This window comes from Camarhynchus parvulus, chromosome 3 (assembly GCF_901933205.1).
Source record: "Camarhynchus parvulus chromosome 3, STF_HiC, whole genome shotgun sequence".
Taxonomy (NCBI): domain Eukaryota; kingdom Metazoa; phylum Chordata; class Aves; order Passeriformes; family Thraupidae; genus Camarhynchus; species Camarhynchus parvulus.
This window is the reverse complement of record NC_044573.1, coordinates 109,015,253-109,041,795: the sequence shown is the minus strand read 5'-3', so window position 1 is coordinate 109,041,795 and position 26,543 is coordinate 109,015,253. Positions and strand designations below refer to the sequence as shown.

Sequence of the window (26,543 nt, the reverse complement as noted above, 5' to 3'; positions counted from 1 at the left end):
CCCACCCTCAGCTGCTCAGGCTCCTCTGCACTGTTATTTATTGCTCCCCATCAGTCATAGCTTTTCTGGAATTACTCATGGCTGACATTTCCGATGCAATAAAGCCACAGATAACCTGTGAAATGAAATCAGGGCTTTCCTGTTGGGACGTGTACTGTCCCCAGTGTCTATCCGTCTCCATTTAAGCAGCACATGCTGGCACAGGCACAGATAATGGGGCTGGGATTACAAGTCAGACAAAGTATTCCAGTGTATTTTTCTGTGGAAGGAAAAGAGGGATATTTTCACATCTGAGTCATGTAAAACCCAGTAGGACCATCAGAAATACACAGAATCTGCACTCCTGCCAGGCCCATCTCCTTGGGCTGTCAGACCAGTGAATTGTCCTGCATTACTATCATTCTCAACAACTCTCAATTTCAGAGAGACCTTTTCTCTCTGAAAGGAGGGTGAAGCCAGGGGAAGGTTGATCTCTTCTCCCAGGTAACAAGCAACAGGATAAGAGAAAACAGCCTCAAGTTGCAAAAAGCTCCCACCAGGGGAGGTTTATGTTGGATATTAGGGAAAAAATCTTTCACTAAAAGAGTGGTCAGGCATTGGGACAGCTGCCCAGGGCAGGGGTAGAGTCACCAGCCCTGGAAGTGTTCAAGAGGTGAATGAATGGGACATTTGGGGACCTGGTTTGGAGGTGAACAGAGTGGTGCTGGGTTAATGGCTGTACTAAATAGTATTAGAGGTATTTCCCAACCTTAATGATTTTATGGTTTTGTAACACAACAACAACTACAAAACGTTCTTTAATCAGCACAGACTGGAGGTTCATGTGCAGCCCAGGACAGTGAGGCTGAAGGGGAGCCTTGGAAACCCTGCTGTGGTAAAGTATTAGTCAGTAGGTCTGTATATCACACTGCCAAGCCTTTAAAAAATATGGCTTGTCTGTTATGATTTGAAGTGCTTTTATACATGATTTTAATTTAACTCCTTTGTTAGGGTCACTTCAAGCACGGCTCATTAATTTGTCAAGAGAAGACAGAGGTGATTGCTGTGACTGTTATAGTCTTGCACAGCTGGAGAGTCAGAGATGTCTATCACATAGTTTATCTTCCAGTAAAATGCCTGTGCATAATAGACACTGTGATGTATTTACAGATAGAAATCCCTGTTTTGCAAAAATCTTCCTAATATCAATACAATATCACAGAACAGGAAGCACAATGATAAATTTATTGGGCATCTTTGTGCAGGTGCCTTTATACAAAATCAGGAATATAATTCTGGGCAGTTGTCCAGAAGCCATTTAATCCCTATCCCCACCCTACTTCAGGGTGCTTTGCTCCTTCTTAATTGACCTTTAATTGGACACAAACGGAAATATTTTTTTTTGTTTAGAGTTATGTTTGAGGTAGTATATGAAAAATGGTACTTGTGCAGGAAATTTGAGGCTCACAGCAAGGAATAAAAGGGAAGCAAATTATCAAAGAATGGCTCATTCCAACGACAATTCCCATGCAGAGCACTAAATGAGATATTACAACTAATTCCCTGTGTCACGTGGCACATATGCAGGCAGCAGGGGTGGAGTTCAAACTAGATGAATTCTGACCCCTCCTAACCCCAAAGTTCTTAGATTTGGTAACTTTTGTGAAGATTTCAGGCAGGCTGCTCTGTGGAATTGCACAGGGTTTTATAAAAAAGACTTGACAGATCTTTTCCTGCATAAGTATACAAGTTTTCCTCCTGTCAGCAGGCAAAGGCAGGATGCTAAAAGTCTCCATGTCAAGAACTCCAGATATTGTAGCATCTGAGGTTATTTCAAAGTTTTATTTGCTGCACTCCTCAAGTGAAGGTGTGGAAGTGATGATAATCAGGAGCTTAAAGTAAGCTTAAAATCTCCTTTAATTTAAACTTATTAAATTTTAGGTTAGATATTCACAGGGTTAGATTCAGGTTAGATATTCAGTGTAGAGAGCATATTCTTATGTAGAATATGCCCGTCATTCACATCTGATGTACAAAAAAGGACACATTCAGTTCAAGTAAGTAAAAGGAAGGACATTTAAGATGATCATGGAAACTGAGTTTATTTTAAGAAATAAGGAAGAGAATCATAAAACCATTTAGTAAAGAGTTTGTTTAACTTGGCAAAGCAAATCTGGAAGATATTATTCTATCTGTGAAAATATGTTGCAAGAGTAAATAACAGTGAGGAAACTCTTGATAGTAATGGACAATGACAGCACAGAAACAAAAGCATATAAGGCATCGAGAGGTAAATTTACATTTAAAAATAGAGGTAGGTTCCTCCTCAGATAATAAACTGGAAGAGCCTTGCAATAGAACTGGAAAGAGAACATTTCACATTTCCATTCAAGTCTATTTTCTATATTTTTTTCACACACAGCCAAAATTATATTACTAATTTTATTTGTGTTTTTTTAAATTTATTTACTTAATAGTTGGGGGATAGTTGAGGTGGCCAACATCTCTTTTACAGTATAGTAAAAAGGTGGGAAAGTCCACATGAAAAACCTAGAAGGTGTTCCATCAGAGGAAATTCTGGTTCTGTAATGGGTTCTTTATGGGCGTCTTTAATTATGTAGTGATCAGGCCCCAGATCTACTACTTTAGCTGTTCATTCCTTCATATTTAAATCAAGGAAGGAAAACTAAGGAGGCATCTTTTGACCTGAGTCCATGATCAATAAAGTAACTGAATTGCAGCTTAAATGTAAATGTTTTTCATTCAGACTGTTCCAAACAAGCACAAAATATGATGTCTGTCCATGAGACTGTTTGTTTTTGAAGGCAAAAATACCAAAAGAAGCCTTTCATATATGACCCTTGTGTGCAAGTTTTCCAACAAATCTTCAAACATCCTTCCATGGATCTTCATATTGCCTCTCCAATAATAGTAGATGAATACAATAACAGTTTTTCACCACTGCTTTCCTGGGCAGGAACCACTCTGACGGTATAGGGTTAAGAGGGTCTATCACCAAGATACATTTCACCCCTAAGCCTTAAATTTTAAACTAAATTTCTGTTGCTATCTAGTGTACATGGTGAGTGTATCCAAGAATTTGTCATTCCCACTGAAAGGTGACAGCTGTGAATTACAAGATTCAGGCAATTAGGAGTCCTACCCCCCTCATAGCTTTGGTTGCTTGCTCTGACAGTGGCCTTCCAAAACTCTCCTGGCTCCTCTGAAGGAAAGGAGGTACACAGAGGTAGGAAAGGTGCAGGGAAAGCAGGAGAAAGCAGAGGAAGGGGAAGGTGGAGAAGGTAGGAGAGATTTGGGGAAAGGAGCACAGGACTTTGCATCTATGGGAAGAAGGAGAAATAAACTGCCACATATCCCCCACAACAGTCTTGGTCTTTGAAATGGAAGGGTTTGTGTTAATATATCTCAGTTAAAAATGAAGAGGATCAGCTCAAGGGAAATTATTCCCTATTCCAGTGCTCCCTCAGAAGTTAACGTTGTCCAGATACATGCAGAAGATCCAGCAGTGTCCCTGTCGTGCTTCGCAAGCACTGTAAAGAGATCTGATCCCAGCACTGGTACCCCAGTGCTGTCAAACAAAACCTGCCTTGCTCGTGTCACACATGAATTTATTTCCTCTCCTAACAACTAACGGGACCTGCGACATAAGCGATGATTTACAAGACACAGGCGCCAGCAGAGAAGAGCTGCTGGCCACGTCTCCAAGGGACCAATCCTGTCCCCACTCCGCCTTATTTAACATGTGAGTGGTGTCACCTCTATCAGCAGAGCTTGTCTGCTGTGACATTCGAGTGAGTGACGGCCGTGTCAGCTCCGAGGCCAGCCCGCTCTGCTGTCACATCGCGCTCTTGGCCTCCGCTGCGCGTCTGATGGGAAAGGAGGGGAAAATTCTTCCACATGCTTTGTTAGCAGGAATCTGGTGAGCAAAGGGTTAAATGGCTTGGGGTACTGGGTGTTTGTGGGGTAGTGTGCGTGTGTATATATGTATGTGAGTGTGTGTGTGTGTGTGTGTGTATATGTATTTTTAAAAAATTACATATATAGATATATATATATATGTGTACATACACAGGCACCTTGGTTTGGCTGTAGGACCTCGTGCCCGCAGGCCACAGTCACATTATCATCTGGAAATTGGATAACGACAGCACAATGACAAATCCAGGTTGCCTGCAATAAGGTGCTAATCCCTTTGCTTTAATATCGGAGCAGCGTGTAATGATGTTTGGACATCACTCCAGTTTACTGACGACCCCACTGGGGCTGGCAATAGAAGCGTACAACTGTCTAACAAGCCATCAGGTGACCGCCGTCGTCAAAGCAACGGGGGATGCAATCTAATCTTCCCTCCATCCCTTCCAGCTCCCAATAAGGACCAGATTATAGAAGTGGCCCATCAATGCTTGGTAACTCGAATCAATTAACGTTAATTCGCACAATGCTATGATGTATTGTGATCACTTTCATTTCGGAGAAGGGGGAAGAAATTGCTATAATTCACCTAAAATGAGGTTGTCTATGGTGCTGAGGTATTAATTGGGTGTCCATATTAAATGGAAAAGGAGCACGGTAGTGAAGGAAAAGTGGATGAGTGACTCTCTTGGCTGCTATTGACCTATCAGAAGAAGACAGTGCCCTTTTCCTTTGCTTTTATCTATTACAGTTTTCCCTATTGCGTGTCAAGTTGATGTATTATAAAAAATTCATTTGGTGACCTTCCACCCCCCTAGCAGATTAAACAATTTCACTGGGATGGCATCATTAACAGGGCCTTGCATTTAATGATGATTTCTCTAAAAGGCCACGGAGATTCGATTTTAAGCTAACAGATTTATTGCACTATTATAACATATCGTAAAAAACTGTACCACCTACGGTCTGGTTTTAGGATAGAAACTGTTTAAGAGTTTATGTGGAGCTTAAAGTGGTATTACCTTGGGATAGGCAGCACGGCAAAGCTCTGACCTCCGGCGGGATGCTGTTTACTTTTAATAAAAGACATTTCTCTGACAGTGAACTTGGGGACTGTGTTATGGAGGAGGCCTGGCTTAGCTCCTTGCCATTGGTTTTGTAAACAGGGGCATTTCCACTGATCTACAGCTATTAATGGAAGTCACTAATGAATCTGGAGGATGTTTCTCTCCTATCTGATGCATCTACTCTGTCCCTCTCCTTCTAAAGGCTTCTGGCGATCCCACATCTAAACCCTTCATCAGATTCATTCTTCTAATGAAAGAAGGGCCTAGAGGGGAAGTAATAGGAGGAGAGGCTGAGGTCACTAGTTTTGCTCAGCCTGGAGAAGTGGGGACTGAGGGGAGTTGCAGTTACAACTTCCTCATGAGGGAAGAAGAGGGCCTGCACTGATCTCTGCTCTGCGGTGATCAGTGACAGGACCTGAGGAAATGACATGAAAATGGGCCATGGGATGTCTAGGTTGGATGTGAGGAAATATTTCTTCACCCAGAGGGTGTCTGGGTGCTGAACAGGCTCCCCAGGTCAGTGGTCACAGCACCAAACCTGGCAGAGTTCAAGAAGTGCTTGGACAATGCTCTCAGGCACAGGATGGGACTGTTGGGTCTGTCCTGTGCAGAGCCAGGAGCTGAGGCTCCATGATTCTCTTTGATTTCTGTCTATAATATGGGAAAATATGGGAATTGGTGGAAATAAAAGTTATCCTTCAAATATCTTTTTCTGCTTAAAATAGGAATGACCTCAGACTCCTCATTGTCTTCTAATGCTCATGTTGCTCTTCCCCATCTGTATTAATTAGTGACAAGATCTGCAGGGGGTGACAAAGCTCCAACAGTGCACCTGAGAGGGCAGAGGTCTGGCTTATTCATCATCCCATGACATCAGAACCCATTTTCACCCAAAAACTCTGAGTTCCTCACAATCTTTCCAGGGAATATGTACCTACTTTGCCTGCCACAAGTCCTCAGCTTGCCTATGCCCTGTCCTTGCTGAACCTCCCTTTCTTGAATCCCTTGCCGTTACCAGCAATCCCCACCTTTTCAACAACAAAGAAAAATGTCTTTTCAGCTGAATCATGACTCATTTAGTCATATTATTCCCAAAATTCTTCCCAATTTCCTTCCCCTTCCAAGGATACATTGATTTTACAGCACATTGCAGACATACCAGACAACTGTTCAATTAATTTCAGTGTCTATTAGGAAATTAAATATGCCAGGGGCTGTTTTTTGGCACCAAGGCCAGCTGACAAATTTCAGTATGGCCTCATCCAAACTTCCAAGTGAAAATATTTTCTGACTGTATTAGCTCCCAGGCCATTTGGGAGTTGTTCTGGACTTTGCCATTGGACCTGAATCACAGCTTAAGAGAGACTGATAGTTTAATTGTAGAGGTGATCAGGTGTCAGTGCCAAGGCTTGTTTTTTGGCATAATTTAGTTTTCTAGTAGACACATTGACTTTAATGGACACTTGACGCAGGGTCTCATCCTGATCTCCTTCCCCTTGAAGTCAACTGATAATAGTACTTCTTCTTCTTCTTCTTCTTCTTCTTCTTCTTCTTCTTCTTCTTCTTCTTCTTCTTCTTCTTCTTCTTCTTTGCCGTCTTCCTCTTCTTCCCACTACTATTATTGTTGCATACATTATTATGATGACAGGATATAACTATATTAATAATGATATTACTATATTACATTAGATTAAATATCAGGAAGAAATTCCTCCCTGTGAGGGTGATGAGGCCCTGGCAGAGATTGCCCAGAGAAGCTGTGGCTGCCCCATCCCTGGAAGTGTTCAAGGCCAGGTTGGATGGGGCTTGGAGTAACTTGGGATAATGGAAGGTGTCCCTGCCCATGGCAGGGGGTTGGAAAAAGATGAGCCTCAAGGTCCTTTCCAACCCAAATATTTCTATGATTTTATATTTTATGATTACAGTTATTATTACAATTGTAAATAAAATTACAAGTTCTCCTTGATTTCAGGAATACTTTTCCTCTGCCCCAAACCTCTCCATCAAGTTTCTCAATTAATCCATAATACCTGCAGCAGACCCTCCAGTTTTCTCCCTCAAACCTCCCTGCTGCTAAAGGACAAGCACTTGCTCTCCTGTGGAGCCTCAGCCTGTTCAGCAGGCACTGATGGTGACAGGATCAGGGATGCCTGGTGTCCCTGCTGACTGAGGCATCCCCAGCCTGCTGTGCCCACATCTAGAAGAGCTGCAGGGCACTGAACATCAGAGCTGCTCCCTGCCGGCAGGGAATTGCCAACCAGACTGCTTCTGCCCAGCAGGAGACTCCAGGGCAGTGGCAAACAGCACATCCTTCATGGCCATGGGATGAAGGCAAAGGCAGGTCTTGCTCTGGTCCTTGCTGGGCTACGAGCACTCGTCTACCTCCACCTCCCTAGGACAAAGCTGTGCCAGGAAAGGCCTATTTTCCTTCCAACGTGAATCAGCAGGGGAGCAGCAGAATGCTCCTTTCTCCTCCTCCACACTGACATTATTTTAAGGAATATAACTTGCTGTGTGCAGGGCTGTGCCCTAAGGCAGGGGCTCCCTCACAGCACGAGTCAGGTTGGACCATGTGGGATTTAAACACCACATTCCATGCTGAGTTAACCAAGTTCAAATTACCCACAAACAGATATTCATTTTTACACTTCTATTTTAAGTATCCATGTCTGGTTTTGCTTCATTCTGTTTTCTTCCCTGTTATTTTACCAGAAAGAACAAGGGGGATTGGTTCTAAATTAAAAGAGGAGAGATTTGATTATATGTTAAGAAGAAATTTTTTACTGTGAGGGTTGTACAGGCTGCCCAGAGAAGCTGCGGTTGCCCCATCCCTGGAAGTGTCTCAGGTCAGACTGGATGGGACTTGGAGCAACCTGGGATAGTAGAAGGTGTCCCTGCCCATGGCAGGGGGTGGAACTGGATAATCTTTAAGGTCCTTTCTAATGCAATTTTTCTATGATTCTATGACTCTATGATCCTATGATTTTATGACTCTACTCACCCTAGGGAGTGAGAAGTACTTCCCAGATCCAAATTTTGCAGCAGCCTTCCTCTATGCACAGTTTTGGCATATAGAGACTAAGGTGTGAATTAAGGGCATTTTTCTTATTTGTTAAAGAAGCTGAGGAGAGAAAAAAAATTTTGGGCTTTACAGAAACAATGCCAAGACTCACCTGAACCTCTTTGTGCTCAGCTGGAGCTAGGAAGCTCACTGAAAACTGCAGCTCTTCAGCTTGAATACAGGAATGACTTGGTGTGTTGTATATGACTTGGTGTTTGGTCACACAGTTGAATGCACATTTTTGGAAGAAGGTGGATAACAGCCCCTTATTGATGCCCCTGACATGAACTTCAAACCTAACATCACCTTTGAGACTTTCCCACCAACAAAAATACAAGATAAAAAACCAAGATAATAACAAAAACTTCAATCCTTGAGCTACATTTTGAGTCTGCACATATCCTTAAAACCTTAGTTGGTCTTTCCAGCAGATGTAGTTCAGACCAGTATTTTCCATCAGCTCAGTATAAACAGTTTCTTCATTTGTAATGCAGAGTAATACTCTGAAGAAACATCCACAACCATCAAAATTAGAAAAAAAGAGTTAAAAGCAAAGGAAACTTAAGCTCCATATAGCTTGTGTTTGTAAACACCTTTAGCAAACACTAGAGATCAATGAATAGCTTTTCTTCTTTCATTTCAACACAATACCAAACCCCCAGCCACTTGGTTGCAATTGCAGATTAGAGCTTTTTATATATATATATATATATATATATAAATCAATTATATATATATATATGAGATACTAAATGGCACAAAGCACTGGGAGAGAGAATGAAATGATCCAGGCTCAGAATGAAGTGTTGATTCTTTATTCAAATGCAAAAGTACTCTCCTGGGATGTTCTAATTTAAATTTCAGGCTTGGAAAAACCAATGTCTTTCAAGGGGGTGTCTGTAGCTGCTTTATTTCAGTCTGCAGACTTTGCAGATTGGGAAGGTGATGGCAGGAAAAGGAAATGCAGCAAAGCCTGTAATTGGTGTGTTTGTGTAGAGGAACCAAGACTTCTTTCTTAGAGGAGCTCAAAGGCTGTCAGTGAAAATCTTTCTGCTGCACAGGGAACATTTGCAGGCTTCACTGCTCTCAGTGTGCTTCAGTGATGACTTTGGGGTTAAGGCATTGGATTCATAAATCCATCAAATCCCTGTCTCTGCCATTTACTTCCAACATGATACCAGGGACATAAATTACTGATAATTTCTCACTTTTCCATCTGTGAACTGGAGATTGAAACAAAAAGATTTTTTCATACTTTGGTGCTGCTTTCTGCTTGGAAGTGAGATGTCTTTCTTGTTTCCATGCATGCTGCTTTCACCCAAGGAATCAAAGGGTTATGATACGGTAAATATCATAGTGGGTAGGTAGAAAATAGGAACAGAAATGACATCTAGAACTTTATTTCTGAATTCCCTTTTTTTTTTTCCATTCTTTTTCATGTGAAAGAAATGGAAGCAGACAACATTCAGAAACATGCTTATACAGGAGACCCTACAGCATCTCTGTTCAGGTGCAGCCTTCAGACGGAGAAATTGAGAAGCAGCTTCCTGTACAGCCAAAAATCATTTTCCTGGACAGAAAGGTAGAATTTGCCTCCCTGTGGACGGAGACTTTTGTTAATTCAGTACTATTTTGACATTTGAGATATTTGGCAGGTTCTTCTCCAGCAATGGCACCAGAGGAACGGGCAGGAGCTGATCCCCAGGATGTTCCACCTGGACATGAGGCAGAACTTCTTTCCTGTGGAGTGCTTGAGCACTGAATAGATTATCCAGAGAGGCTGTGGAGTCTCCCTCACTGGGGGTATTCCAGAACCCTCTGGATACAATCCAGTGCCCTGTGCTCTGGGATGACCCTGCTGAGTAGGGAGGAGGGACCAGATGAGCCACTGTGGTCCCTTCCAACCTGACTCATTCTGTGATGTGGCCTCACCTTGAAAAGTTATGATGACCTTTGTGACATTTGTAACAGCTGACACAAATGCAAACTGCCCTCAGACAGGGGATATATATATAAAAAAATACTACCCTTGTTAAAACCATCAAAGCTTTCTTTGGTCTTGCTGAGGAGAGAAGATCTTAATTCTGTTCTGTTCTTCCTTCCAGGGTGAAAGAATTGACAAACTGGGGCCTCCTGCAGAGCCCTGGGTTGTATCAGCTCGTCTCAAGGACTCCTCTGAGGCTGTGCTGAAAGGTTTGGATGTGTTTTCCTATGGCAAGGGTTATGGCAAAGCAGCTATGCAAAATGCTGATGAAAACTTTAGGAGTTCTCCCTGAGAAATACTGCAGTTGAAAACCAGTCTTTGGGCTGAAAACAGAAGGTTGCAGCAGGAGTTTGGTGAACTGCCCAGTCATATGCTACAGCGAAAAAAAAAGCTTTTACTTTTAAAAAAGTATTTTGTGGTCTGGTAGCTTAAAGGAAGCATATCCTATACTTTGTGTTGAAAAGACATACCTGGGGTCAAAAAAAGAAAGAATGAAGAATTAGAAATCCTAACACTGATTTTCAATTTATGTTAACTGGGATATTTTCTTGAGAGTCCACAACATCTTTTTTATCCCAAAGGATCTGGCCAAGTTCAGACAGAAACAACTGCCTGTAGATTATCATTAAGATATTATAATCTAAAATTGGTTTTTTTTACATGGGGGATCTAAATGTGTCCCTTCTGGTCCTCATTTATCAAAACATATGAACTCATGGAAGACATGAAAATTTGTGAAAAACTCTAAACATGTGAAGATTTCCCTCTAGGTTGTGTGAATATGCTTAGACATAAAACCTTGTTTAAGCAGAATGCTGAACCAAATACTTGTGGATGGTCATGTGCTGCTAAATTAGAAGTTGGAAATCATAATGATTATAGACTAATTAGTTTAATTTCTAAAATATTTAAATATAAGCAAGAAGCACACACAATTAAAAGTTAGGTTGCCTATTGCAGAGAAAGTATTTTGTTCACAGTAAAGACATTTGTGTGTTATTTTTGAGTTGAAAAGTTCACATTTAGAAAAGATAAGTAGCATTTATGCTGTAGATCACAGCTTCTCACCCTTTCAGTCCCTGTTCCTGTTAATTAGAAATTCTTCCTACTACAAGATAGTTCCAGGATTACAGGTTAGAAAAAAACCTTTGGTGTTTTCTGCTGCTTTTCATGCCTTTTCAGGGCATGTTCCTAAACTCCTTAAATTTAGATTAGCCACAGACTATTGGATCAGGAATGACAGTGGGAAGAAGGAAGGAAGGGAGGAAGGGAGAAAGGAAGAGAGAGAGAGAGAGAGAGAGAGAAAAAGAAAGAAAGAAAGAAAGAAAGAAAGAAAGAAAGAAAGAAAGAAAGAAAAGAAAGAAAAGAAAGAAAAGAAAAGAAAGAAAGAAAGAAAGAAAGAAAGAAAGAAAGAAAGAAAGAAAGAAAGAAAGAAAGAAAGAAAGAAAGAAAAAAAAGAAAGAAAAGAAAGAAAGAAAGAAAGAAAGAAAGAAAGAAGAAAAGAAAGAAAGAAAGAAAGAAAGAAAGAAAGAAAGAAAGAAAGAAAGAAAGAAAGAAAGAAAGAAAGAAAGAAAGAAAGAAAAGAAAGAAAGAAAGAAAGAAGAAAAAGAAAGAAAGAAAGAAAGAAAGAAAGAAAGAAGAAAGAAAGAAAGAAAGAAAAGAAAGAAAAGAAAGAAAGAAAGAAAGAAAGAAAGAAGAAAGAAAGAAAGAAAGAAAAGAAAGAAAGAAAGAAAGAAAGAAGAAAGAAAGAAAGAAAGAAAAGAAAGAAAGAAAAGAAAGAAAAGAAAGAAAAGAAAGCAAGAAAGCAAGAAAGCAAGAAAGCAAGAAAGCAAGAAAGCAAGAAAAGAAAGAAAGGAAAGAAAGAAAGAAAGAAAGAAAGAAAGAAAGAAAGAAAGAAAGAAAGAAAGAAAGAAAGAAAGAAAGAAAGAAAGAAAGAAAGAAAGAAAGAAAGAAAGAAAGAAAGAAAGAAAGAAAGAAAGAAAGAAAGAAAGAAAGAAAGAAAGAAAGAAAGAAAGAAAGAAAGGGGAAAAGAGAAAAAGAGAAAAAGAGAAAAAGAGAAAAAGAAAGTCGCTGAAGGGAAAGACACTTCACATTCTCTAAAGGATACATGCATCAAATTAATAGTCAATAAACTGCAGCAAAGGAAGAGCAGCACAGTACAGATGTTCTGCATGTAATAGTTTGCTGCAGTTTTCCCTTTGACAAACATCCTTATTGCACTCGTCTTTTGAAGCACATGAAAGCAGCATTTAATGGAAATGGGTCCCGTCTAGCACACTGAGGCTGCTGCAGCTGACAGCAGCCAAAGTGCCTCGTGGAAGGCAGTTTAGCTCCAAATTAGCTGTGCTTCTACGTTAAATACCAGCTTGCCTGAGAGATCTTTGGGAGGACTCCCATATATATCTGTAGTATTCTGAGCTTTGAAGCATATGTGCCTGAAAGCTGAGCTAATCTCTGTTGAGAAGTACAGTACAGTACTCCAGGCTTCTTCACACACTAGAAATGGCAATTATAAAGTATTTGGACAAGGCCCTCTGTTAAAATCTGCATTACAGAGAGTAGGAGAGCCAAGAAAATCTTGGTAGACTGTGCAGACACTGTCATAAGAAGGATCATGTGAGTGGTAGGTGGATGAACCAGGATTAGGCTGGAGCAATAAAAGAAATCTACATTCCCACATCTCCATCAAATCAATTCACAGTATAAATCACTGATTATTTATATATCACAGCTGAACCTGGAGACTTGGTGGTTTGGTGTGCTAGACATTGTATAGAAAGAGAAAAAAACCCATATGTGTAGTCAAAACTAACTGGGATATTAACAAATTAAATTGTACCAGAGTCATAGAGAGGAGAAACTTTATCATTTATGTTGCTAAATAATTAATATGTGTCATGGTTTTGCCTAAGACTTTGTCTTGGGCAATTTCTGGCCATAGTTCAGCATTTGCTTATTCACCACATAGTTCAATATCCTGAACATGAGAATGGCAGAGTAGAGTGTCCTGCCCACATTCAGCTTTATGTACCTTCACCTGCGCTGCTTAACTGCAATAAAATGCCAAAGCCACCTGCTTCATAAAGCAAATAGTTGTGACATGTTGTCTTTCAGCAGGCAAAAGTCTGTGTTTGTGATCACTGGAGCCAGTCCAGCATCCTGAGGAAGTTCTGGCATCTCACCCCCACCTGAACCAACATTTGGAAATTTGTCAGCCTTTAGGATTTCACCCCTTTCACCCCAAGAGTCTGAATGCAGACCAGACCTGGCCAGCATCACTCAAAGCCAGGCCTTGGCTGGTGCTCAAAGATACACACAATAAAATGGGGATCCAGTTGCAAAGTAAATTATAACTTTTTAAAAAGAGCCTACAGAAATAACAATCATGGCAAGGGCAAATGTTGAGTCAGAATGGATTCCCTAATAGATCACAAGAGGTAATGTCATGGAGAAATTCTGTTTTCTGGGTTTCATTCTAACGCTCCCCATGGAGTTTTTCCCTGCCAGATTTCCAGCTGACAGTGTCTCCTGTACTGTCTCAGGGCAGTCACCACAGACCTTTTCTATGGCCAAATACCTTTCAAAGCATCTGACAGAACTGGAGAAAAATTCCAAGAGATTTAACAATAGTACAGGAAGGGCTATGCCTGAAAGATAAGGTGAAAAAAATGAGAAAAGAATTGAAGATTCAGCTTGTCCCTTAGTTACAGGGGTTGACTCCTTGAGACCATCCCCTTGGGACACTCTCATTATCACTCTCCTAACCTTGGTGAAGTACTTAGTCACACAAGACATGAGTTAAATTTAAAAATGGACATTTGGAACTTCCTGGTGCATCTCTATAACTCCTGTTACCTTTGTTTGATGCCTTTAACTGCTGCATTCACATTACACCCCTATAACACACAGAAAATGCCATTTCACAATGAGCTCAAAGAGTAAATATTTAGAAGCTGAAGCCCCCCAGTCCCTCTGGAATTTGTTTTCTGAGTATCTCTGTGTGAAATTTTCTGGAGTTAAACACAATGTTTATGATTAAGATGGATAATGAATTTAGGCTTTCTGAAGTCTCTTAGATCATGAGGACTCCCTGAGTTCCTTAGGTGGCACTTACCTGGTTGCTGTTAATTGTGATATGATTTTTTCTGACTCTCCAGGGCTCACCCAAGTGCAGGTCATAGAGGGATGTGCAACCTTTTCCAATCTGGCTGTCTCCAGCTCAGGAACAAACTGGAGACTTGTGTTCACAGTCACATCACCTCCAGGTAAACCCTGTATTCTGTATATTCTTTGATTTGGTAAAATCAAAGCCCTACAGGTGGCCTGAATTTATAAAAAAGGAGTTAAAATTTGTTTGAATGGGTGGAGCTATGCCAAATCTCTAAATAGCCGGAGTTCTGTTCCACATCCAAGTTGGCATTCCCCATGCAGCAGGAGAGCTGGGTGATTCCTCTGCTATTCATGCAAGATCTCCCAAATCTAACGAACAAGTACAGAGAAGTATTGCCAGAAAAAGGTGCCTCTTTCTCCCTGGATTCCCTTGTATGTATCCCAAGAAATCAGAAACTTAAAATCAGTTAAGTTGCCTGTACAAACTTTTTCCTATAATTTGCAACCTCTCATTCCCTCTTTTTTCCCTGTTTATATTCAGAAATTTTCCATTTGTGCTGCTGGCTATTTTCATAGTCCCTTTTCCTGACTGCTTGCACCTGGCCACCTTTATAGGTGGTTATGCACATTCAGAGCATGACTCCAGGTCTGGGCTCTGCCAGGGCTCTCCTGAGAGCTTGAGGAGGTGCTGATTGCATCTTCAGACGCCCCTGAGCAGCTTAGTAAAGGGGAGGCAGGTGTGCTTATGCCTTCTTGGAAATGCCAGCTGAGGGGGACACTGGAGACAAGGCACCCTTTGAAGTCTGCCTTGGAAAATCCTCAAGATATCTGCAAAAGAGAAGCACCTCTGCAACTGTTTGGGGGCCTGAAATTATCTCTAAATCTGTTTCTGAAGGAATAGAGGGGTCAAAGTGTTGGTTTCTTGTCTCAGGATGACTGCTGAGGCAAGAATATGGAGAAGCAGGAACAGGTCTGGCACAGAGTCCAAGGACATATTAATATATAGATGTTGTAAGACCATGTGTAAAGTCTCTGCTGTGGTATTGCATCCATCCATCTATTAATCCATCCATCCATCCATCCATCCATCCATCCATCCATCCATCCATCCATCCATCCATCCATCCATCCATCCATCCATCCATCCATCCATCCATCTCTCTTTATATATAGATATATATGCATGGATATCTCTCCAGATAAATACCATTGTAGGTGATCTATCTATCTATCTATCTATCTATCTATCTATCTATCTATCTATCTATCATCTATCTCTCATGTCTTGCCTCATCCAGAAAAAAACAGAAGGAACAAGTACATCTGACTGGTGAAGTGGCCAAGTGGAAGTGAGTAATGAAAAAATGTGAGGGAAAAAATAAATAGAAGTTTGCAAATATTTAGGCTGCCACAAGTGGCTCACCCAAATCCAGTGCTTCCCATGGCTTGGCAAAGGTAGAATTGAGGTGCATGGAATACTTAGAAGTGGGCCTTCCAAGAGGTAGATTTTTGTGTATTTTGAGCTGCTAAACAGATGCAGCTCCCACTACCTTCTAATCAGTGAGATCAGATGGAAAGTCAGCACCACACAAGATCTGATTCTTTAGACTGGAAGCACAGCTTAATGCAATGTGTTTAGAAACCTGTTTCAAGGAAATCTCAAAATCTTTTTTCTGAACAAAGGTCAAACAGACATCCCTTCTCTGAAATATTTACCAGTCAGAGAGTTACTAAGGATTAATAAAAGAATCACAGAACGGTTTGGATTGGAAGGGATCTTCAAGATCATCGAATTTCAACTCTCCTGTGTTGGGAAGGGACCCTTTTCAGTAGACCAGGATGCTCAGAGCTCCATCCAGGCTGACCTTCAACACTTCCAGGGGTGGAGCAGCCACAGCTTCTCTGGGTAACCTGTGCCTGTGTTTAATTTAAATCTGCCCTTTTTCAGCTTAAAGTCATTCCTCCCCATGGAGGATGTTTAGAGGTACCAATGTGTACAGGCAGCTGTGCAGGTATCACCTGTGTAAATCAGATTATTCCACACTTTTAACCCGCATTGCAAAAGTACACACCAAAGGCACAATCCTTTTTGCTCCTTGTAATTGGGAGTCATGCTGGAGACAGCATAAAGCTTTTTACACTTCCAGATTCTTACTGAAGAGGTTCACTTTAAGGAATTAAACAATCAAATAGTAGATGCTTGTGATGCATCTTCATGAACCAGTTACTCTGTGCACCTAGCCTGGCATAATTCACTGTTTGGAGACAGCTCAGGGGGTGCAGCTGATGTCAAATGCAATAATCCCAAATGTTTTAGTGGTAGCTCCTGGGGAGAGCAGACTATTCATAGCCCCTACTGCATCATCCTGCTCCTTGTTTTACAGTAATATTCCTTTCACTGATACGGATCCCAATGGGTTTGATACATCCACTTTCCATTTAAACCAACAGCATCCTACTCACAAACTATTAGAGTAGTGCAAAACACCTTTAAACACCTGTCTGTGTAGAGTCCTTGATACCTGAGAGATTTCTTCTCTCAGCTGAAGTTCATATGTGTTTGTACCTGCAGGCAGATTTCTCCCAATTGGAACATGCTTCCCACCTTGTTCTGATGCAGCTCAGCTTTGTTCAGGTGGACAACACTGACACAAATCTAATTAGTTTCTGCTAAAAGTACCTACAGCTACTTACCCTGGTCTCCAAGCCTCTATCTTACAGCATTTCTGTTTTTTTTTTTAATGAATTTATGAAAAAAAATAAAGGCCTTTAGATTTTTATTAAAAGTGGAACTCAAATAAAAGAAATATCCATCCATCAAAATGTTTGGAATTGTGGGGTTAGGACCAATAATGAGTCAGGTAGTGAGACACATAAGGAGTTGATGTGCTAATCCACATCCCTCAAGGTGGTCTACAGAGATGGTCTACAGAGATCTCGTAGCGGAGTCAGTTTTCCTAAATTCCTGTCCTTGCCCAGCACATCTGCATTCAGAACTTGTTTTGGAAATAATTCAGGGAATCAAAACCTCTCTCTATTTCAAAAGGGCAGCACTAATCCTCCTCCAGTCCTTGCAACTCAGATCTGAGACCCAATGAACCCTTGAACACAGAGACTGTGAGCAATGCCTGGCTTGATTCTGCCATTTACAGAAAACTTTAGAATTTCTGGGTGCAGAGCATTACCCAGAGCTTGTGTCTTTCAAGAGACTAAATATTTACTGTGTAACAGCAGGGACACTGACATTTTTTATTTATAATTATCATTATCAACATGGTGGAAAATATTAGCAAGTTCACTGGCAGTTTTCTGCATCATGGATTTAAGCTTCATGCTGGTGAATGTTTCTGTGTTCTCCCTAAATTCTATTGATATGATTCAGGTATAGCCTGTAAAAAAAATAAAAAATCAGTACTAAGAACTGTCCTATCACAACCAGTTTCTGTTTCAGAAAATGTGCATGTTTCCTGTAGGGACCTGATCTGTCTGGCCTCAAAAGCAGATGCATTGTGAATGTATTCTCCGAGGTTTGTGTCAGTTAGACAAATTCATAGGAAAAATATTAAGTACTGTTGAATGCAAAAAAGCTGTTTATGCTTCAGAAAGCACGGAAACCTTGAAACTTAGCTTGTAGAAAAATTGTTGCACATTTGGGTTGTCCTGGTACTTAGTCCTAAATAAATATTGTCCATTAATGTTGGATCTGTCTGGAGATGGATGGATTTATGGTTTGTCCCTGAATGCATCTTTATCAGTGGCATCCCTGTTAAAGAGCTATAAGGGTGGTTTTTTAGCTGTGAAATTGCTCTCCTTGCTTTTGTAATAAACTGACTGCTTTAAATTCTCAGGGGTGAAGTTGACTGTGCAGTCCCAGCCATTTTCCACCTTCCCTGTGCCCATGAGAGCCAGGGCCAGCATGATCCTCGTTGTCATACTGGGTTCAGCAGCATCTGCATTCACCATTGTTCTTTCATTCTGCTGGTTCAGGAAGAGCAAAAGCCACAGTAAGTTGGAAATATCCACAAAAATTATACTTACAGACTCCTTGTTTTAGTGAACAAATCCCCAGAGTGGCCACAATGGGTTTCAGACAATAGAACTCAGGAAAAGCTCTGGGATGTTCAGTAATTAGGTCATAGTTTGTAGTTTATGAAGAGGCAAGAATTGGGCTTCAATAGCCAATGTGGGTACCTTCCAACTCAGAATATTCTGTAATTCTGTGATAGTTCAAGGTTATACAGATTTATGCCTATAAAAGGTGTTTGAGTCCAGGCAGATGTTACAAAAAGTTTCTTCTTGGAAAGGATTGTTAAGCACTAGAACAGGCTGCCCAGGGCAGTGATGGAGTCACCATCCCTGCAAGTGTTCAAAGGTGTGTGGACACAGCATTTGGTGGCATATATATAGTCAAGAAATATTCTACTATATATTCAACAAAATGTTCAATTTTTGCTTGAATTAATAAATTCTGCTGAGCAGAGACGCACTGGAGGGTGATGTGACTGTGTGTTTCATTGCAGAAATGAGGACTGAACAGCCTCATCTCCCAGAGGACAGGACCAAGAGGCACAATGAACACACACAGCCTCCTGCAGCTCCCACCAAGCCTTGCTGCAATCAAGGACCCAATAAAAGTGGAGTGTCTGTAGCAGGAGGTGAGACTGAAATTCATAAATGATTGGACACCAAAAGAGTCAGTTTATATCTTTTAACATGTTCAGATGTTCCCTGGGAAGTGATGGAGTCACCATCACTGCAAGTGTTTAAAAAATGTGTGGGATGTGGCAGCTGAGGAGAGGTTTAATACAGCGATGGTGCCTTGGTGGTTGGATGCAATGGTCTAAGAGGGTTTTTTTCCACCCTCAATGATTCTATGATTTTATAGGTTAATATAGGACCAATGGCACATTCTCAAAAGGTCTGTCTCTTTATTGCCTCCTCCTGCTCTTCCCTGATTTTTTTCTGTTTGTCATTTCATCTCCTTTAATACAGATGGGGTGAATTCCCAGCTACACTGAAGGCAGCAGCATAATCCCCCTTATGCTCATGCTGTGATTCTTGGGGTGCAGGGACAGGGCCTGGATTTCAGTGTTCCTTTTGGGTTCTTTCCCCACAATCCAGGATACTCTATGATTCAATGAACCCATGATTTGTCCCAGTGTTTTTGGAAGAGGGCAGGGTGTGCTGGTGTCCCCACATGCCTGGAGGAGGTGGGCTCCTCCCTGCCCACATCTCCGGGTGCTGCAGGGGGATCAAAAGCTCTGGGCACGTTTGCAGGCTGTGAAGGACTGTGAGTTACACTGGACATAAGAAACCCACCCAGGGCTCATTTGCACGGTCCTGTGAGTCCAACCAAAGCAGCTCCACTCCCACCCACCCTACCCTGTGTCCCACTTACTCCCCAGGGTCCTGCCATGAACAGCCCCTTCTTGCACACCTCCTCGAGTGTTGTCCTTTCATCATCTTCTGATCAAACCCGACTCCTTCTGAGGTCACAGAAAAGCAGACAGCCCCGGGGGCATGTGGCTGGCAGCACAAAGCACCGGCTTCCCTTTTCTGCAAGTGTGAAATGTTCTTACTGTAGTTGAGGGCTGGTTTTTTTTATCTCACCTGCCAACAGCACAGATCTAAGGGCATTCAGGTAACCCTGATGAACCCCCCCATTTGCTCTGTTTTGGGAACTTCTTTTTCCTCCTCCTTACCGAAGCCTGTGGATTACATAAGAGGCAGGAAGATGCGAGCTGGAGTTTTATCTCCTTTTAATTAGTGTCGGTCACAAAAGCAGAGGGAGAGAGAGAAGGAGAGAGGAAATTTTGCAGTTTATGTGTTTTGATATTTGCCATACTCTTCCAAAACACAGCATTCAGCTGTGTGCCTTAGGACACATATCTGCTATAAATTCATTTTTTATCTAATTTGTCTGAGATCTAAGCTTCCTGTGGAGGTCTGAGATCAAAGGATCTGATTCTGTCTGATGTTGGCTCTGACACATAATGCGTGCTGACTTAGTTCTGTCTATAAACTCGCAGTGGGAGGCTGCCACTCTCCCTTGGCACCTTTACATAGTGAACTTTCATTTTGGCTGGGGAGGCTGACAGGTACAGCATTGATTGGAGCCGTCGTGTAAATAATTCATGGGGAGAATTTTTTTTGTCAGAAAAAGGCAATCCAGCCACTTAGAGTCTTTTAGGAATAGTTGCAAGACAAAAAAGATTCCCCAATATGTTCAAATCTAAACAAGGATAACAATATCTTCAGTGAATTTAATACATATGACTTGGAAACGTCTAATGTTTGATTCCCCCCTATTTAAAGTGCTGTTGGTTTTGGAGAGAGAGAGAAGAAATCAAAGCTGCACTCTTTTTGTTTAGTTTCTGCTTTGTAGCTCTTCCCCTCATAAGAAATACTGCTTTTCTAACACAATTAAGTGTTCAGGGCCTTTATTTGTTAATCACCACAGTAAGACTTGCAAAACATAGATTTTCTCATTGGTGGGTACTTCTAGAGTGCCAAGTCCAGTGGATCAAGAGCCCTGGATATTGTACCAAAAGGAGCAGCTGAGGATGAAGATGAGGAAGAAAGCAATATTCACAGTTATGCAGTACAGCAGGGAGAAGGGATCAAGATATTGCTTTGCCTAACCTTGGTCTAACATGAAAAATCTCCTTAGCTTCTTATAATTATGTCTCTCTTGAATTGAAGAACTTTTGATGGACTAAGGCACTGTTAACAGAACACACCTGGAGGTGCAGGAACATATTGTTGCTTTTTGCTTTTTGCAATTCATTCTGGTGGTTCAACAGAGTGCTTGTATCTGCCTACAACTTCCATTTCCAGCTTCAAATTTCTGTCCTTTCCCTGAACCTTTGCAAAATGGTACCTGACTGATTCTTATTCTGAACTCATTGGATATCTTCAGCCAGAAACTGCTGTGTGTTCCTGAAAATGCAATCCAATCTGTAAACAGGGTCTCCTCTTGTGGCTCCTAGCTTGCTCAGATCAGCTCCTCCTCCTTCCTTTCTACCAGTTTGCCATTATCCCTTTGTTTTAGAAAATTTCATCAGAATAAATTCCAGTTTAAATTCCAAATTACCAGTGGAAACACTGAATATCTTCCACTTCAGTGGTAAAGTCTGGTACTGCCACACATCCCTGAGAATTATTTCCCATATATAATTTCTGCCTAAGCTGTGTTAGATGGTACTTAATCTAGTTAATCATATGATTTCATGATATTGAATAGTTTGTATTTAGTGTTTAAAAACCAGGAATCTCAAGGCAGTACTTCATCCTTGAAACTGCTTCTATCCAGAAAACCTGTATCCTCCACTGATTAAAACTTGCTTGAAAAACCTTTTTCCACTGTTGATAATGGCACCTTTGAAGATGAGAGAGTCAATAAATCTCCAGAACTAACATGCAGCTTTGGTATAAGAGATCATGACCTTATTATCTTGTTTATGTGTCTAAAGAGGAAAATTGAACCTGGTGATGTATGTAATTTGCACCTTAAATCAGCTGACTACCTAAAGTTAAAGCCAGCTTAAAAAGGAAAAGTGCTAAACATAATAATATGTCTGACTGCTGAAATTTGGAAACAACTTTCTGGTGGATTTCCAAGAGGCATAACCCTGAAATTTAAATTTATGAGTGTACAAGTTGAAAAAAGCAGCAACACCCTTTAACAGAGCCCAAGCATGAAGTCATTGCCAGGGCTGTCAGAGTTCAGGTTGGTCAAGGAGTGTCTGCACAACCTTTCTGAAATATGATTTAATTTTAGGTGTTTTTGTGAGAAGCAGGAGTGGCATTCAATGGCCCTTTATGGACCCCTTCCAATTTGAGATATTCTATGATTCAGCAAATAGAGTTCCAATTAATGAACTACAGGAAATGCAGAAGAGAATCTGAGCAAAAAGCCTGAGCAGCCATGAGACTGTTAAGGGTTAAACTGAAAGGACAAACCTAAAATATCAGAAGTGGTAATTACACATTTTCTAGCATTATTTGTGCTAGGGACCTACAATGTGTGCTGATAAATGGACTGAAAAGTCTGATTTTGTCCACTCACATATGACACATTGACCAGGACTAGTTCTGGATTTGGAATGAGTATTAAAGGTTTGAGTGTAGGCTGATGGCATTTTTTTTTTCATGGGGGGAAGGAGAAGATTGCAAGAAAATTATAAATGTTTTCAGCATCCACATGAAGCTACAAATTAGGCTGCCAATCATGGCACACTCTGTCAGCTCAGAAATTATCTGCTATGTCACTACAAGTGACCCTGCCTCTGTTATTGATAACTATTTGATAGGTAAGGATGTAAATGTTTCCACATGAAAAATGTATAGTGAATATTTACCTTTTCCTTCATTTTTTCTATGTCATTTTTAAAAAACATCATTGCAGGCTACAGGCTCTGCCTTAAGTAGGACTCAAATGTCAGAAATACAAAGTTCTACCCTAAGTTACAGCCTGTTTCAGAAAGGAATGATGCATTTATGGGTGTGTAGTATTAAAATATTATCTGTCTTAGCAATACATAGCTTACTAAGAAACTGTATTCTATACAATTGATTATTAAACATTTATTAAAAATTTTCTAAATGTTGGAGATGCTCTAGCAGCTGTTTATGTGTCAATAAGCACAAAGCAGCTCGGTTTGTTGTTTTTTATTAATTTGTGGAAATAATTAATGGTTGGTTGGCTTTGCCAATTTATTTCTGTCAAACTGAAGTGTATGAAACAATTTCTGTAACAGTAATTCTTTTTAATTAATCACAGAATCATGGAATGGTTTGGGTTGGAAGGGACTTTAATTATCACCTACTTCCTCCCACCCTGGGCAGGCACACCTTCCACTATCCGAGGTTGTTCCAAGCCCCATCCAACAATTCCAGGGATGGGGCAGCCACAGCTTCCCTGGGCAACCTGTGCCAGTGGCTCACCACCCTCACAGGGAAGGATTTTTTCCTTTTTTCCTAATGTCTAGCCTGAATCCCTCCTGTTCAATTTAAAAGTCTTCCCCCTTGTCCTGTCATTGTCTGCCCATGTAAAATGGGCGGAAAAAAATTAAAATTTATTGATGTCTTCAACACACAATAAAGGCATAAAAGGATGATATACATGAAGGTGAGGTCTCGTAATTATTGTGAGAAACAAAAAAGTCTCTTTTTTTTGTAGATATGGAAGGAAGTGGAGCAGTGGGAGCTGCCACAGGACATGCAGAGGAGCTGAACCTGCAGCCCTGTGAAGCCAAGTCAGCAAGGCAGCCAAGCACTGTCCAGCCCAAGACAAGGGACAGACACACCTTCCCCTCAGCCAGGAAAAGTGACAGGCACCAACAGCCCCGTGGAGGAAGAGCTCCTGGTGCCTCTGAGGAGCTTCAGCAGCCGACGGTCCCAGGGTGCTCCAGCCAGGAGGAAATGCCCCAGCCTTCAGCTGGGTACAGCCAGGAAGGAGAGAACCCCGAGAGGATGCCCCAACCCCAGAATGATGTCAGAGAGTGTGTGGCCATGGTGGCAGCAGAGGGGTGAGGCAGGGATGGGAGGGGGTGAACCACTGTGGTCACTTTGGGGATGAGCTTTTTGCTTTTGTGCTCAGAGAAAACCCTACAGGTGTTGGGATGGGCAACCGTGGGGCCACGTGGGCAAATGAGCCAACTGTGAGGCTCTTTGATGCTGACCTTTCTGGGCTTCCAAAATGGGCTGGGTGCATCCAAGCTGCCCTTTGAGAACAGCTCTCCTGACTCCTCCAAAACTCTCTCCAGGAGTTGTTTTGGGGAGTGCTTATGGGATCAAAAGCAGTCAGGGATCAGCCTAACAACTCAACAGGGTTTCTGACACTATGGTGTTCTAGCATGGATGTAGTCTTAGTGTCTTGAGTATTGCTGGTGAATATCAATATATGTAAATATACATAAATTTCCCATTTCTTCCAGCCATGCTTTTAGTTCCATTCAAAGAACCTTAGTATGTACACAAATATTTTCCTTTTTTTACATTTATTCAACTTTCATTGTGGCTTGAGTAAGTGCTTCCATAGTGCTCTACTTAAACCTGTTATGTTTTGTTTTGTTTTGTTTTGTTTCTGGCTTTTTGTTTGTTTGCTTGTTTGTTTTTTAGATTAAAGTGTTTTACTGAGTAAAAATTTATGGTATTGTTTTCTGACACCTTTAAATCACTGACTTGTTATGAATGCTACTCTTTATGGATGATAATAATAATAATAATGCTGATATTTTTCAGTTGCTCAGGGAATTCCTCTGTGCTTTGCTTTACTGAGCTGGAAGATAAGGAACTTTATTATGCCTTCTCTGTACCATAAAATTCTTGGTTGCAAGGTGTGCTGGTGGCACCAGATAAAATTTATACTCCTTTTCAGAAAAAAAACTACTTAATCGGGAAGATGAGGTTTCTGGCCAGATCAGCAGTGGAGGAGAAGGTGAGAAACCTTAATTAGGAAAAAACTCAAACTACAAACCAGTTCTCTTCAGGCTGAAGGAGTTAAGGTGCAGATTCTGATCAAGCTGCTCAGTTTCCTGGGCACAAAAACAGATTCACCATCTTTGGCTTCTGCACTATACTGTCTTTATAATTATGATTTTGGGGTGAAATTAGACTGACAGCACACTGAGCCAGGCTTCTTGCTGAGTGAACGGGAGTTTTTTTTTGGTTTAAGGCACTTGTGGATGAAGATCTTAAGTGCAATGGATCAACCTTTCTGACCTCTTCCATGGTATAGAAAGCTATTTATTACATTATTTTCTGCAGAGGCCAAAATATTATTATTGGGCAGATCCCTACTGCACATGATTCAGGGTTTGAATAAAAAGTTATAGCTTTCAAAGATATCCATTTCTGGTGAAATTATTGGGAAATCCTTCTTTTTCTCCACAGGTGAGACCCATTTTCAGATTCTTTCACATGGCAGTAGAGCATTCCCTCTCTACAGAAATACAATTCCTCCATTCCATGAATTCTATTTTCCTTCAGTGTTTCTACTTCTAGTAAGTTACTCCATCACATCCAACCAGTATTAAAGAAAAGAATATATTATTACATATGTCAAAATGCCAGAAAATATCACTGAATTAGTTATATGAAAATACAATATAAAAAAAAGAATTATTTTAGGGGAAAAAGTCAGATATACTGGAAATAGTTAAGGATTTAAATTAATCCTTTAGTTCATAATCCTTGAATTTATCCATACTTTGTTTGCAGAATAAGTAATGTCTTGTATAGCTGGACCTCTAAGAGAATTAACAGGGTTAAAAGGCTTTAATTGCAGCATTTTCAACTGAGTGTGCAGTGACATATGGGAAAGAAGTGGGCTGAAAATGAAAAAAACATGGTGAAAAATGGGTGCAAACATGCAGCAAAACCTGAATAAGTAACACATTTATGGGATCTTGTGTATCAGAAAAAAGAAAAGAAAAGAAAAGAAAAGAAAAGAAAAGAAAAGAAAAGAAAAGAAAAGAAAAGAAAAGAAAAGAAAAGAAAAGAAAAGAAAAGAAAAGAAAAGAAAAGAAAAGAAAAGAAAAGAAAAGAAAAGAAAAACCTAACTCAGTAGTGATCAGAGAGAAAGATGTGAATGAGACTCAGTGGTTGAAGTGATTGAAGTAATTTCATGTCTAAACATAAAATGACATCTTTTCCTATAATAATTTCATTTATGCTGAGTGCAACAGCAATTGGATGAAATGGGATCCTTCTGCTTTGTGGCAGAGGGAGATCCAGACTTATTTTGAAATGTCCATATATGTTTTCCATGAGACTGAGTTAAAATGCTCACTCTTAAAGGAGCTGTGTGATTAGATGGGAAGTTTTGGCTGCCCCATCCCTGGAAGTATCCAAACTCAGGCTGGACGGGGCTTGGAGCACCCTGGGATAGAGGAAGGTGTCCCCACCCATGGCAGGGGGTGGAACAGCGTGGTCTTTAAGGTGCCTTCAAACCCAACCTATTCTGTGGTTCAGTGAACAGCATCACCCAAGTTGCTACAGAATGTCCTGGGCAAGTCAGGAAGAGAAGAAATGTCTCATATCCCAATCCAAACCCCTCATTTTCCAGTATTTTGAACGCCAGCTTGTCCTGAGGGGCACTTGTTGTCATTGCTGTGTCGTGGTCAGGACTTTTGGTGATCCTGCTCAACTTTTGCTTCGAGTTCTTCTTAATCCTTACACTATAATTAGGACAACAGTTGTTTCCACCTTTGTGTGGGCATTTTAAGGATAAATTTGTGACATTCTACATTCCAAAACCCGGGGTGAGGTCGGGGTGGGGATGCAGTGGGAGGAGGCAGATGAAGAATCCATAGTGTGGTGTGTGGGTTATCCATGATATCACAGGGGATGTGGTGCCTTCATAGACCTGGGCCTTATCCAAACCCTCTGGCTCAGCTCAGGCCAT

At 40.9% G+C, this 26,543-nt stretch overlaps 1 protein-coding gene across 1 annotated transcript in view; it reads left to right on the top strand.

Moving 5' to 3' along the window:
- The window catches only part of PKHD1 (PKHD1 ciliary IPT domain containing fibrocystin/polyductin), a 237,982-nt gene extending 214,314 nt beyond the window's left edge, over positions 1-23,668 (top strand). The window contains exons 60-65 of the mRNA XM_030944782.1: positions 9,496-9,622; positions 10,146-10,233; positions 14,182-14,289; positions 17,983-18,138; positions 18,655-18,789; positions 23,316-23,668. Coding sequence (XP_030800642.1) covers positions 9,496-9,622; positions 10,146-10,233; positions 14,182-14,289; positions 17,983-18,138; positions 18,655-18,789; positions 23,316-23,668 — 967 coding nt within the window. The remainder of the gene's footprint in view (positions 1-9,495; positions 9,623-10,145; positions 10,234-14,181; positions 14,290-17,982; positions 18,139-18,654; positions 18,790-23,315) is intronic.
- The last annotated feature ends 2,875 nt before the right edge of the window (positions 23,669-26,543 follow it).